We start from the raw sequence: 14,697 nt of genomic DNA, 5'->3' as shown, positions 1-14,697 counted from the left end.
AATTAATTTCACTTCACCGCCGAAATCTAGATGTAGTCTTTAAACGAATAGTATCCCTATATTAGCTTAGCCATTTCTAGAATGTTAAATAGATCATTTCACTTAGCGTTTCTTAGTAATACAATGCTTTTCTTTTCTGGATGGCATATAGAAACCTGGGACCTCTTGGCATTACTTAGCTGTGTGTGTGGTTTCCATTCCATGACTATCAGGATATGTTCCTTGGAGTGAGTCTTATATGAACATCATGCATCATATGCCATGGCTAGAAAAACAGGATGAGGACTTCTGCTCCAGGCTCTTTTATGCACCCCAGGGTGGTTACCTCTCTTCCACTTGCTGATGACGCCTCAACCTTGGCCCTCACCCTTGAACACTTCTCTGGAGCGGCAGGCTCATTTATTATGCCACCCACGGGGCATCTTCTTGTGGATGTCCTTTGGGGCCCCCAAACCCATTGTGCATGAAACTGAATTATTTTCCACCTGAGAGCCCACCCAAGCCTACTCTTCTGTGCATTTTAACTGATTATCTCACCATTCAGTCGTTACGAACATAACAAGAACATTCACAGTCTCCCAGACCAATAGTCTAGTCTTATTTCTTTTGTCTCCTCAATAGCTCTGAACCGGTTTTCTTCCTCATTGTCTTCACTTTAATTCAGCTGTTGGTCATTTTGGATCAGTTCAGAAGCCAGTGGCTCTCACATTGTGGGTGCATCAAGATCACCTGGAAGGCTTATTAATACACAGATGTTGGGGCCCCACTCCAGCCTTTTACATTCAATCAGTCCGTGAATAGGTCCAGCCCCAGGATTTGCATTTCTACCCAGCGCCAGATAATGCCGATGTGTGGAAACGTGAAACTCTCATTAATTCTGAGAGTTGCCCAACTCATGTTTGTTTGTTTGTTTGTTTGTTTTCCCCCCACTGTGGTTAAAACTGTTATGCCTTGTCCAGATGTACCTGTAGATCAATCTGCTGATTAAAGTCTCAGTCATGGCTCAATTCATAATCTCCATTACATGTCCTCCTCCTGCATCTACACCTTTTAAGGATTTATGTGTGCTACTAGCAGGAGGGAGCGGATAGGGTGGCCTGCTTGCGTAAGAGTAATCCATTGGTAGAAACGAAATTATGTGACTGTGTCCAGGTCCTTTTCCTTCTGGCTTTGCTGCCCTGGATCCGCTCCTGCTCGTGCCCCAGTATTAGTAGCTGTTTTATGTGGCATTTTAAGTGACAAACTGGTGTCCAGCTGGTTCCTAATGTAAAGCCTTTTGATACCAGAGCAGGGAGCAGGGTGATTTCCTGTCTTCTAAATGCTGGGTCCCGTGGGATGGCACTTTCTTCAGTGAAGAGCAGGTCAAGAGCAGGCCCCTATGACTCTCAAAGTGTGAGCCAGGGACCAGTAGTTCTGCCTGGCTGAGGGACCAGTAGCTCTGTCTGACTGAGGGACCAGTAGTTCTGTCTGACTGAGGGACCAGTAGTTCTGTCTGACTGAGGGACCGGTAGTTCTGTCTGACTGAGGGACTGGTAGTTCTGTCTGACTGAGGGACCAGTTGTTCTGCCTGACTGAGGGAATCCTTAAAGAAGCCAAGGTCCTTCCTGCAACTATTACATTTCAAAAAGATCTGTTGGTCATCACATTGGGTGTGCATGGGTTTGCCACCCCACGCCCCCCACTTCTTTACCTAGAAATGCCTGCCTCATGATATTATTTGTCTGTACATTCACAACAATGCTCATTTCCAGGACCTCTGGTCATCTCACATTGCTGATATGCAAAATGGTTACAGTAATACTTACCTTGTTGAATTGTACTGATGTACGGACACTATCCAGCATAGAACCTTACACGTGGTGAGGATTCTATAAGCAGTAGCCATTAATACATTTGCATCTTTATGTCCTTGGAGTTTAACATGAATCCTTGGGAAATATTCATAAGTAAGTCAGCCACCACCCCCACCAACCACTGACCTGCACCAAGGACATCATGTACCTAAAAGTTCAATAGGAACAGTATTTTTATTTATAGTTAAGGGAATACTTAATTTGCAATTAAGTCACTGACTCAACTGGGGTACTTTTAGGAAACATGGTACATGCTTTTGAGGTTTGAGTGGCAGTTTTTTAGAACCATCAGCTCTGAGTGATTATCGCTTTGAAACTGGGAGGCTGCATTTAAAGATGCTCAGATCACTGTCAGGGGGGAAATAACAAAAGCACAGTAAGATACCACCACGTACATTAAGAGTGGATACAATTAAAATCGTGACTATTCTGAGTGTGGGTGAGGATGTGGAGCAGATGCAACTTCCTTACCTTGCAGGTGGGGATGTAAACTGGTGATATAGATCTGTATCTGCATCTCCATACAGTAGGAAATCATTTTGTAGTTTCTTACAAACTAGAGAGGAGCACAGCAAGATATATAAATCTCACAAGCCAAGGCAGGCAGAAGGTACATGCAGAACAACTCCATACTTAGGAAACTCCAGAACAGAAAACATTTAATTTACGGTGGCAGAACATTGCTCCCTCTTTGCCTCGGGCTAAGGAAGTAGGGGTTACTCATCAGAAAGAGGTGCCAGGGAAACAGGAGGTGAAGGAAAAGTTGATTGTCTTCTTTAGGGTAGTGGATGTTACAGGGAATAGACATTGCTCAAAACTCATTTAAAATAGAGGCAGTTTATAGATGTAAGACTGTTCAATAAAGTTCATGAACCAGGAAACAATAATTGATTTTTAAAAACCCTCAAATAAGGTACTAATAGGGTATGGACATTGAGATTTCAGCTTCAAAGTTAAGAGAACTTACTTAGAGATGATTTTGTAAGGATACCATTTACAAAGTGCTAGATGAAGGTGGAAAGAAAAATACAACTGTGCAGTGCATGTTCACGTGTGCATGTAGAATATATACGGCGAGTATATGATGGTAGGCCAAAACCTAGTGCTACGCCTCGGGTTCCACTTGACACATGTATGGGTTTACTCCATACAAAACTTACTTAAATAGGTGTCTGCAGTCAGTGGATGGCCAAAGACAAGGTCTCTCAGGAAGGCCTGTGCCTCAGTTTCTTTAGAATGCTTTCAAAAAAGCTTCAATTTAAAAAGTGGCTTTTTAAATTTGCCAAAAGCAAATTCATTGCCGTTGAATTGTTTCCAGCTCAGAGTTCCCGACAGGATGGACAGGCGCTGCACCTATCGGTTTCCGAGACTTTAAATCTATGGGATAGAAAGCCTTCTCTTTCGCCCAGCAGAGCGGCAGCTAGGGGGTTCAAACGGTGTCACCAGGGTTCCTTGAAGGGACCTAGTAGACTAGTTAAATTCAAGGCAGAGGGCAGCAATGAAAGCTATAGGGACTATTTTTCTGGCTGGGGGATTCTAAGTGGGTAGGCTTGATAGATTTTTCTCCCATGATATATTATGAGGAAGTTCTAAGAAATTTGAAATTGCATGAGTGAGGAAAAAAGCCATGAAGCTTGGGCTGAGGAATTTTTTTTTTCTTTTTTTAACATTTTATTAGGGGCTCATACAACTGTTATCCCAATCCATACACACACCAATTGTGTAAAGCGCATTTGTACATCGTTTTTCAAAACATTTTCTCTCCATTTAAACCCCCGACATTAGGTCCTCATTTTTCCCCTCCCTCCCCGCTCCCCCCTCCCGCATGAACCCTTGATAGTTTATAAATGGGTATTTTGTCATATCTTGCCCTGTCCGACGTCTCCCTTCATCCACTTTTTGGTTTTTTCCCCATGACCACGTACCCGACCCTGTTTCAAGGACAGCGAGGGCTTCCTATGAGGCTTTTGTTGGGAAACCTTATCCCATTCACCCGCCAGTCCTAGTCTGGCCCCTTTAGGGTTCTCTTGTTCCCCAAACCCAAGGAGCATTTGAAAGGAACTCAATTCGGCTCTAAGGCGGTGGCCAAAACTACTGTCTTGATGTGGTGTGGTATAAATCAAAAAGCACAGCGTTCTTTCTTGGTGGGAAGGATTAGAAAGATGGTACCCACCTTCAGAAATATCTACACCTAGATGGAGGACATCTCAAGAAAGCAGGGCTTCACATGTTGATATTTTTGTTTGATACCCATGCCTATGGCTTTATAGCGATACTTTATGACTCAGCTAGTATATTCATTTATCGAACATTAAGAAGCTCTAAGGATTCCCGATGGCCTAGTGTGTTACATGCTAGGCTGCTACATGCAAGGTGAGTGGTTCAAAACCAGCAGCATTTCATGGGAGAAAGAGGAGGCTCTTTAGTCCAGGAACGATCACAGCTTCGGAAGTCCACAGGCCCATTCTCCTCGGACCTCTCCAGGGTCACCACAAGCGGGACTCGACTCGAGGACAGGGAGTCTGGAGTTTGATGTTCTGGGCGTTGTGCGAGGTGCTTTTGTATTTAGACGACATTTTCACTGAGCCGATCGTTTTGTTTTTCATTTCACAGCCAATAAAGCTAAGTCTAAGAAAATGTAAGTTCAGTGTGTGATATCGTAGTCCATAAGTAAACGACATACAATGGAAACATGATCAGGGGACAGTGCAGAGTGGGTAAGAACACAGTTTTGGGAGTCAGGTGTCCAGAGGAGTCTCTAGGCCCCTTGCTAGGGGTGTGATCATGCTACACTGACTTATAACTCGGAAAGCCTCAGTTTACCATTTACATGAGGCTAATGCTTACCGTCTAGGGTTATCAGGATAATTGAATACCAGGAAATGAGAATTAAAGAATAGCCATATATAAAAATATTTTCACACGGAGCTTAGTCTAATAATAGATGATCCTTATCCAACTCTGAAATGTCTACTTCGTACAGTATAAACGCATTCCTTTCTCCCTAGCTATCTTTCTCACTACAGTAGAATGTTTGGCCAAAATAGAACACAAGGTAGGAGAGAGAATTTCTTATTGTGACCCAGGCAAGAATTATGTATCAAGAATCCCACCAAAGCAAGACAAAGAACACACCATTTTATTTACATTAAAATCCATGCAGCTATCAAGATCATGGCGCTAACGTTGCTGAGGTCGACCAAGGGCACATTGGAGGATATTTTCCGACCTAACGTTCTCTGTCGTCTTTGGGACTGTTTACTCGGACAAACAACCTCTCAGAGGAGCATTTCTTATCGACCTCTATCCGCCACAAATATTGGATATGAGTTGATTCCTCCCTCTGCCAAGTATGGTGGGCGGCACACAGTGACTCTGATCCCTGGTGATGGAATTGGTCCTGAACTTATGGTGCATGTCAAGTCTTTGTTCACACATGCGTGTGTGCCTGTGGATTTTGAGGAGGTACAAGTGGACTCCACTTGTAGTCCCGAGGACTTCCACAGTGCCATCTTGTCCATCCGTCGGAATGGTGTGGCACTAAAGGGCAACATCGCCACAGACCATAACCTGCCATCCACTCACTTGTCCCGCAACAGCCTGCTGCGGAAGTGTCTCGACCTCTATGCCAATGTCATCCACTGTAAGAGTCTGCCTAGTGTGCTCACCCGGCACAAGGACATAGACATCATTGCCATCCGGGAAAACACAGAGGGTGAGTACAGCAACCTGGAGCACGAGGGTGTGCCCGGAGTGGTCGAGACCCTGAAGATTACGACTAAGAGCAAGTCTCTGCGGATCGCTGAGTACGCCTTCCAGCTGGCCCACGAGATGGGGCGCAAGAAAGTGACAGCTATCCACAAGGCCGAAATCATGAAACTGACAGATGGGCTCTTCCTCCAGTGCTGTGCCGAAGTGGCCTCGCGCTATCCTCAGATAGCCTTCGAGACCATGAACGTGGACTTCACCACCATGCAGCTGGTCACCCAGCCCCAGAAATTTGATGTCATGTTGATGCCAAATCTGTATGGCAACATTATTAACAATATCTGCATAGGGTTGGTTCGGGGGGCAGGCCTTGTGCCTGGAGCCAACTACGGCCACCAGTACGCGGTGTTTGAGACAGGCGCAAGGCAAACGGGCAAAAACATAGCCGCGAAGAACATTGCCAACCCGACTGCCATGCTTCTGGCAAGTTGTATTATGCTGGATTACCTTGAGCTCACCTCCTATGCCACCTGCATTCGCAACGCCATCTTGGCCTCCATGGGCAACAAATCAATCCACACGCCAGATATTGGGGGACATGGTACCACATCAGAAATCATTCAAGACATCCTGAGCCACATCTAAGCATAAAACTCTCAGGGTCTTGGAGTTATTCTGCCCCCCACCTATTACTTCCTTTCGCCCCCTTCCTCCTAGCTGTCCTAGCCAGCTGAGCTAGTATGGACTCTCAAATAAACTAGCCACTGTTCCAATTTGGAAGGGTGAAGGCTGATATTTTTATTCTCTGTTCAATTAAGAGTTCGTAAATGAGCCTTGTTTAAATTAGCCAAACCTACTCTCTGGAAAATGAATTGAGGGCATCCTTTTCTGTTTTAATCCACCGTTGACTTTTCCCTGTGTTAGGGCACACTGCATGCATCAGATCCATTTGTGGGTTGCTGGGTCTTTCCCGGAACCTGGCATACTGCTTTCCTCTTTATTTGGTTATTAAAATTCAGCACACCAGCCTGCAGATAAGTCTGGCTTTTCTCTAGAGGTTGTTAATGAGTTAATTGGTATAATAAAATTTGCTTTACAATATATACATTGTAACCTAAATAATAAATGAGGTAGTATAAAGCTGAGTTATACAGAATGCTTTTACTCCCCCCTGTAGAATATCTTTCCCCATGGTGTTATTTATGACCTGTATAGCAGGAATGTTTTCATGTCTTCTCTCTGACACGTGGGCATCCTTGGGCACTGCAGCTCCCCTGTAAAGGGGATTCTTGTCTTCCTTCCAGGAAAGCCCAAGAGTCTATAGATCAAATCCCCAGTTCAGAGATACTGGACCCACACGTGGCTCTTCAGATAGGACTGCGGGCTGCAAAGTCTCTGTGCAGTGCTGCCAGTCTTTCATGGTTACTTTCTTCAACAAAAGTGCATATGAGAAGAAGGTAAAAAAGCACTGAGCTCCTGAAGTCTTTATGGTCATCATTATCAAGAGTCCTGAGGGGGCAAGGAGTTAAATGCGATCCTGCTAAAAACAAGGTTAGTGATTTGAACCCACCCAGTGGCGGTATGGGAAAAACACCTGATGATCTACTTCCTTAGAAATCACAGTGTCTAAAACCCTATGCGACAGTTCTACTGAGACCCATGGGTTCGCTGTGAAGCACAGTCAACTCGGTGACACCAGCAATTGGTATTATAGGATTTTATACAATCTTTGTAAAAATTCTTACTCAGAATCGAGCGAACAACACTGGGTACACTCAGATCAGCGGTTCTCAACCTATGGGTCGCCCGATTCATAGCAGTAGCAAAATTACAGTTATGAAGTAGCAACGAAAATAATTTTATGGTTGGGGGGTGACCACAAGATGAGGAACTGTATGAAAGGGTCATGGCATGAGGAAGGTTGAGAACCACTGACTTAGATAGTTGGGAATCATTTTTTATTTGGGGGCTGGTTTGGGGGTTTGGTTTTTTTTTTTGCCTTCAATGGTCACATAATTAAAAATAACTTTATTAATGCTTAAAACTATTACTTGAGTAGCAAGTAAAAAACAATGAATTATAATGAATCTTGCCAGTTTTATTGGGAAGATCACTCTTGTTGGAAGTGAGGTGGAGAACAAAAACCAAACCAAATTCACGGCCAGCAATGGAGAAGGGGAGTAAATATTCTCAGGAATGAGACGGGATAAGGGAGCAAAAGTGGACAACCAGACAGAACCTGTGCAGAGCATCATGACCACATCTCTCGCTCGGGATGAGATTTCCCCTAGGTACCCCTGTAGAACCTCAGATGGAAAGGAAGGTCCCAAGAATCGCGTGTGCATGGGAGCCTTTAAAGTTTGATAGGCATGATTCGGGTTCCACTGGGTAATGCTTTCTTCCTCCTAGGGGCTTCCAATAAAGTTCTATTGTGTTGCCTATGTCTTCCAAAGTAATTCTGTTTCTTAGTAAGAGAAGAACCTATTCCAATGTCAGCCATATTTGGGAAAGCTATGATGTCTCACTTATAATTACTGAATCCCACCATGGCTCCTACAGGACACGTTGCAGCCCTTCCATACCATGCAAAGTGGCTCATGGTTTCCGTTAGTTGAATTTCTTTGCTCTTAGCTTTTCACAGGAGAAACCTGAAACTATCTGCTTCCATAAAGTTTTACTCTTGGAAACCCTGTATCAGTTAGAACAGCATTCTCGTATGGAGTGGATGATGGGTTCAAACTACTGCACTTTTGGCTATCAGCTGCGCACTGGGCCATTGTATCCCCAAACACATTTGTGTTCTTTCTTCCCATACACACACAGCACTCCACATAGAATGCCAACAGGGTCAGCTATCAGACAATGGCCTACAGTCTCCAGTTCCGGTCTTTGAGGATTGTCTTTATTCCTCTCCCCGTTCATTCTACAGAACACACCTTCATCACCATCTCTTTTGGAAGCCTTTCCTGGTTAATCCTCTGCCTGCCCTGCCAAAACAAGGGGGGTGTGTGTCTCGGTACCCAAGAGTACTCTGTCAGTTGTACCTGGTGTTTAGGATTCTGATTGTTGCTTGGATTTTTTTTCTCTCTCTCATTACCTCTAATGATGGTACAGGGCCAGGCAATGTGTGTTATTTTGAACACATAAAATTGCCATGAACTGAAGCTAAATCAATAATAACTAATAAAAACTAAAATAGCCTTTATTAGTCAATGAATACCTTGGCAGTAGGAGGGGTAGAGCCATTCATCATTATAGCACCAGAATCAAGGACAGAGATAAGCTTTTAGTTTACGATCACTCTTAATATTTATAGCAACTATGATAATTCTTGATTTCTCCCTACATCTTATGTAGTTTTAATATTTATTAATTCGCACTTCAGAATGTACCCTGTGCTTATAATTTTGTTTCTCATTCATTTTTCTCTCATATTTTATGAAGGACTATCCCAATGCTGTTTAACCAACCTCAAAGTCAGATGGCAATAAAGCATATATAATACATAGCAGAACCTAGGTGAGAAACCCGTACTTCTGGTAACAAGCCAAGTTTTATTTCCATTATACTACAACCACTTTCTGACATAACCTATAGGGATTTGTGTTAGTCTGGGTTGACTACACAAACAAATCTTACATGTGTATAAGAAAGAGCTTTATGTACAAGAGCAATTGAATATTAAGGAAGCATCCCAGCAAAGCCCAGACCAAGTCCGTAAGTCTGATATTAGCCCATCTGTCTGATACCAATCTATAAAGTCCTCTTCAGACTCACGCAACACATGCAATCATGCAGAATGCAGAAAGACCATAGGCTAGGGGGTGGAAAGTCTTGTGGATGCAGTGGCAGTAGAAGCATCTCAGTGCTGTCAGGGGTCTCGGTGTGGCTCCTTCAGCTCCCAGGGCTCTGGATGCATCAGCGTAGCTCCATCAGGTGCTTCATCAGTAATGTCTCGCAGGGAGTGAGAATGTGTCCCGTTAATCACTCCAGCAAGCTACTTATCTCCTTAGCGCCTCCAAATTAGGTCATAAAGCTGCGACTTGATTGACAGGCTAAACTCCACCCCTCAACTCTTAAGTCTCAAATTGACAACAGATCATGTAACTACTACAAAATTGATAACATTTTTATTGCTAACATTTTTGAACACTTTGCTTCAAACATTGTTCTACATTATTTATGTCGATTAGCTCATTGAATCCTCATATGAACCCATTAATGAACCAATAATGAACTCATTATCCACAAAGAAGTGGAAGTACAGATGTTAACCGATTGCTTGAAGCCATTCAGATAGTAAGGATCCAGGACAGACCCCACCTTGTGACACTAGAGTTAACCACAACTACTAGCACTGGCTTCCAATATTTGGGGTTACCGATATAGTCCAGGATAGGAAATGCAGAGGTTTTAGATAATGGGGGACCTCTTTTGTGCCTGATATGAGCATCAAATACTAAAGAGAGGTAATTCTTTTAATGGCAATTCAAATAGATCACGGCTTTGCAGGAGGGAATGACAAAATGGGAACATTGAAGAAAAAATGATGAAGCAATGTGCTATTGAAACAGGAATAGCTAAACCAATAAGTAGTAGAAATGAGGAAATATTGAATTTTGAAAATAGGAGGGTTTTAAAGAAATGTACCCGTTCTGATGATTCCAGAGGTTGCAACAAACTGACAGCATCCTTAAGTGTTCAGTTGTGAGTATGCATAATTTCTGCAGGCAGCTTATTACAGAGTTAGTCCATTTTTCAAGGGAGATATTTGGTCCTCGGAGTTTCCTTGACTTACATAGCCTGTGTAATGGTATGATGTATGTGGTAATGTATTGTTTACATCAAAATGAATGTGTGTATACTGATTTGGGAAGGAAGGACCCTCGTTGCGTCAGGAGTTAAGACACTCTGCTTCCAACTGAAATCCAGGTAGTTCAAACCCGCCAGCCTAATCCATGGGAGAAAGGTGTAACAAGCAGCTTCCATAAACATTTACCGCCCCGGGAACTCACAGTCCAGTTCTCTTCTGCGCTACAGGTCCACGTTGGGGGGAAAGCAGCTTGCCTGCAGTGGGTTTGCTTTGCTTTGCAATATAGGAAACAACATATATTGAATTTATGTCTATCCAAGAAAATCAAGGAAGATAGAAAGGAGGCAAATCTGAAATGGGGAAAACACTCAACTTCAGAAAGGCGATTGAAAAAACTGGAGTGCCTTGTTACCAATTTGCAAATGCTTAAATACCTACACAAGCTGAACAAGGAGCGTGTGTAGTGACAAAGACTCTAGTGTGGGCTTTGATCAACTTACGCCTCTGGCTTGCTTCGGTTAGTGCCGAATTTAGTTCATTGCAAAATAGATGTAAATGAATGAACATTTCCACAAAGGAGTGAGAGAATACTGTATATGCCCAAATGCAAGGTAAATATTTTTATATCCTTTTCCATCTGCTAGAAAGGGGGGAAAATGTCATGAGGCCCTTATAAATGCTATCACATTTCCATGTGTTTTCTTGGTTCTTTTGTATTGAATAACAGACTATCTGGTCTGAAGACGGAATGGGATCTCACACTTTTAAGTACTTGTGTTAGTCTGGGTAGGCTCAAGAAACAAATTCATAAACAGGCATATGTATATAAGAGAGAGGTTTATACACAAGAGCAATTGAACATTGAGGAAACATCCCAGCCTAATCCAGATCAAGTCCATAAGTCTGATATGAGCCCATATGTCCGATACCAATCTATAAAGTCCTCTTCAGACTCACAAAACACATGCAATGATGCCAAATGCAGAAGATCACAGGCCAGTGGGTAGAAAGTCTTTGGATCCAGTGTCATTGGAAACATCTCAGCGCTGGCAGGGGTCTCTCTGTGGCTTCTCCGGCTTTCGAGGTCTGGTTGCGTCCATGTGGCTTGTCTTCTGCAATGTCTCCCAGGAAGTGGCAGAGAGAGAGGTGTCTTCTGCCTCCAAGGAAGTACCAGATTTCCCAGAATTCTCAGGAGAAGGCCATGCCCACAGAAGTCTCATTGTCTCTCCAGATTGACAGCCTCGATCGACTCCACTCCTACAGTCTTAATCCTTAAATTGACACCAGATTAGGTGACTACCACAGTATTGGATATGAAAGGTAGCCAATTAATAGGGCCTTTTTAACCATAATTCCTTATGAGATGTAGTATTATAATCCAAGACTCAGTGACTGTGACTATAATCCTCTCTTGGAGGAAGTTTTCTTCTTTGCTAATGAATGGGGTTGACGTGGATTAAGTCTCTAATAGACAATGTGAACCAAGTCATATCCTTTGTTTCCTTGGGGGTTTGCTCTGCTATAAAATGAAAGCCATTCCTCTACGTATAAGAGCCATCTCAGAAGTAGAGAGAAAACCCAGGACCTTTCGAAGAAGAACTCCCTGGGCAGTGAATTCGAGTTTTCTGTCTGAAGTCGTGGAGGCAGGACCAGAGGCTAAGTCAAGGAGACCATGACACACCATAGAGGAGCACTTCTGAGACTGAAACTAGGAGGCAGACCAATAGGCTGGCTCCCTGGCCCCTGAAGACAGAGGCCAGTGGACTGCGAGGCTGAGGACTAGAGAGACGTGGCTGTTGGCTGAGGGAGAGGTGTTGCTGGGGACCAGTAACTGTATTCTTCATCTTTTCTGATCCATCTTTGTGGTCAACTGTTAGATTCCCTAATAACCCCCCTAATTATGAGTATTGTCTGTGAGTTCTGTGTGGCTATTGCAAAGAAATCTCAAAATTGCATAAATGTAGAGGGGCGTGGGAGGAACCATTGGTGTCAGAACAAATAAATAAAGATGGAGGTTGGAGGCATGTCTGACCTCTGTCTTGAGGCAACAGGGAAGCCAAAGGAGGTCAGATACTACACAGACCATTATAAATGTATTGCTATTTTAAAATTACTGAATGCAGTTCAATTTTTAATCACATTGTGGAGATCACAGCACATATTTTCCAGACAAATACTGTGCAATTGGGTTCTTATGGCTTGATTTGAAACATCCAGGGAGAGAGCATCACACATCAACTGACAAAAGGGTTTGCCTTCAACATTTAGATGGAAAAAAATGGATTTTGGAGCCTTCAGAGAACCTGAAAAATAGCTCACCACTGAGCAGAGCTTGAGGTCAAGAGTCATGTGAAGAGATTAAATGAAATAACTTCATGTACCTGCAGAGGGGAGAAAAAAGTCATGTTTCTAAGGTATTCTCTTATAGAATATGTGATATTAAGTACACCATTTAATATAATACCTGAATTTATAAGTAAAAGTTATACATATTTATCCATGTAATACAGTCTTCAAAATTATTCAGCCTCGTCTGGAATATTTTTCGTTCTTTCTGTTTATCTGTATGGATCCTGTCATTGATTTAAAAGAAAGACTCGTTCTCTGGTATTTCAGGTTGCTCCCTATTGAAGCATTTGCATTATCTATTAAATGACACATTCTGTGTGAAAGTAAAAGGAAGGAGCTTTTGAAGGTATTATGCAGAAAAATCAGCACTAGCAGAAGAAGGTAGATTGCTAGCTCTGCTATATTATCACAGAAAGAGATGCAAAGCTATTTCCTGTGAAATTATATTAAAGATTACTTAAGATTCTGACTGGGGTAAAACTAGGGTAATTAATTTAGTTTTGATCTTTCAAATATATAAAAGTTGTATTTCAGTGAAAAAAAGGCACACAGTGTCAAAAAACAACTTTATGCCAAGCTTTAGTCAAAGCTACTGGGAGGCCTGATGTATCAAGAAAACGGTTTTCTCCACGGGGAGAAGACGCTCTGAGAGGGACAGTGTATGAGGTACTCAAGTTGTGCCAGGATCAGAGGATTTGATCCCAATTGTATTCTTGTTAGCAGTGAGATGCTTGTTTACACAGTGAGTTCATTCATTTATCCGTTTGCTCATGCACTCCTTCTATAAGGTAATTTGTCCTTCGTGGAGCACCCACTGAGGCAGGCACTACACCAGCCGCTTGGAGAATCAATGTCCTGTCTGTCTCTCAAGGAGCCCTCTCTAGTCTGCCCAGGAAAGCAACGGTAATCACGCAATTATTATGGAGAGTGATAAGTGTTGCAAGAGTTGTATAGCAGGGAGCTGGGGGTGCGCTGCAGAGGGCAGGGCAATCAGGAAACCCTCAAAGTTAGCATGCCTCAAATCCACTTGCAACGTGACGAGGACTTGCCAGAGAGGGAAGTGATGAGGGCACATACCAAGGTGCGGATGGCTGGAAGATACTGCCTGACCGTTTTATGACATTGAGAACTTTGATTATGTTCGAAAAAAAATGGTTGTTGTTTTTTTCTCCAACATTGTATTAGGGGCTCATACAACTGTTATCGCAATCCATACACACATCAATTGTGTAAAGTGCATTTGTACATCATTCTCAAAACATTTTCTCTCCACTTAAACCCCCGACATTAGGTTCTCATTTTTCCCCTCCCTCCCCGCTCCCCCCTCCCTCATGAGCCCTTGATAGTTTATAAATTGGTATTTTGTCATATCTTGCCCTGTCTGACGTCTCCCTTCACCCACTTTTCGGTTGTCTGTCCCCCAGGGAGGAGGTCACATATAGTTCCTTGTAATCGGTTCCCTCTTTCCTACCCATTCTCCCTTTACCCTCCCTGTTTCGCCACTCACACCACTGGTCCTGTAGGGCTCATCCGCCCTGGATTCCCTGTATTTTCAGTTCCTATCTGTACCAGTGTACATCCTCTGGTCTAGCCAGACTTGCTAGATCGAATTCGAGTCATGGTAGTGGGAGCGGGGAGGAAACATTTAGGAATTAGAGGAAAGTTGTATTTCTCATCGTTGTTACATCTCACCCTGACTGGCTCATCTCCTCCCCGAGACCCCTCTGCAAAGGGATCTCCAGCGGTCTACTAATGGGCTTTGGATCTCCACTCTGCACTCCCACCATCATTCACTATGGTAAGATTTTTTGTTCTGATGATGCCTTACACCTGGTCCCTTCGACACCTCGTGGTTGCATAGGCTGGTGTGCTTCTTCCATGTGGGCTTTGTTGCTTCTGAGCTTGATGGCCGCTTGATTGCCTTCAAGCCTTTAAGACCCCAGATGCTATACTTTTTGATGGCCAGAGTTATGT

General features: G+C 43.2%; 2 protein-coding genes across 3 annotated transcripts in view; both read left to right on the top strand.

Moving 5' to 3' along the window:
* Positions 1–14,697, top strand: part of NELL1 (neural EGFL like 1) — a 1,001,735-nt gene that overhangs the window by 668,512 nt on the left and 318,526 nt on the right. The gene's annotated exons all lie outside the window — the stretch shown is intronic.
* On the top strand, positions 5,028–6,206 carry LOC105979441 (isocitrate dehydrogenase [NAD] subunit gamma, mitochondrial-like). Its single transcript, XM_013006961.1, has one exon. The coding sequence runs from the start codon at positions 5,028–5,030 to the stop codon at positions 6,204–6,206; it is 1,179 nt and encodes a 392-aa protein (XP_012862415.1).

This window comes from Echinops telfairi, unplaced genomic scaffold (genome assembly GCF_000313985.2).
Source record: "Echinops telfairi isolate 266 unplaced genomic scaffold, ASM31398v2 ScPeMD7_60;HRSCAF=208, whole genome shotgun sequence".
Lineage (NCBI taxonomy): Eukaryota > Metazoa > Chordata > Mammalia > Afrosoricida > Tenrecidae > Echinops > Echinops telfairi.
The sequence above is the reverse complement of the archived record's forward strand: the minus strand, read 5'-3'. Positions and strand labels throughout refer to the sequence as shown.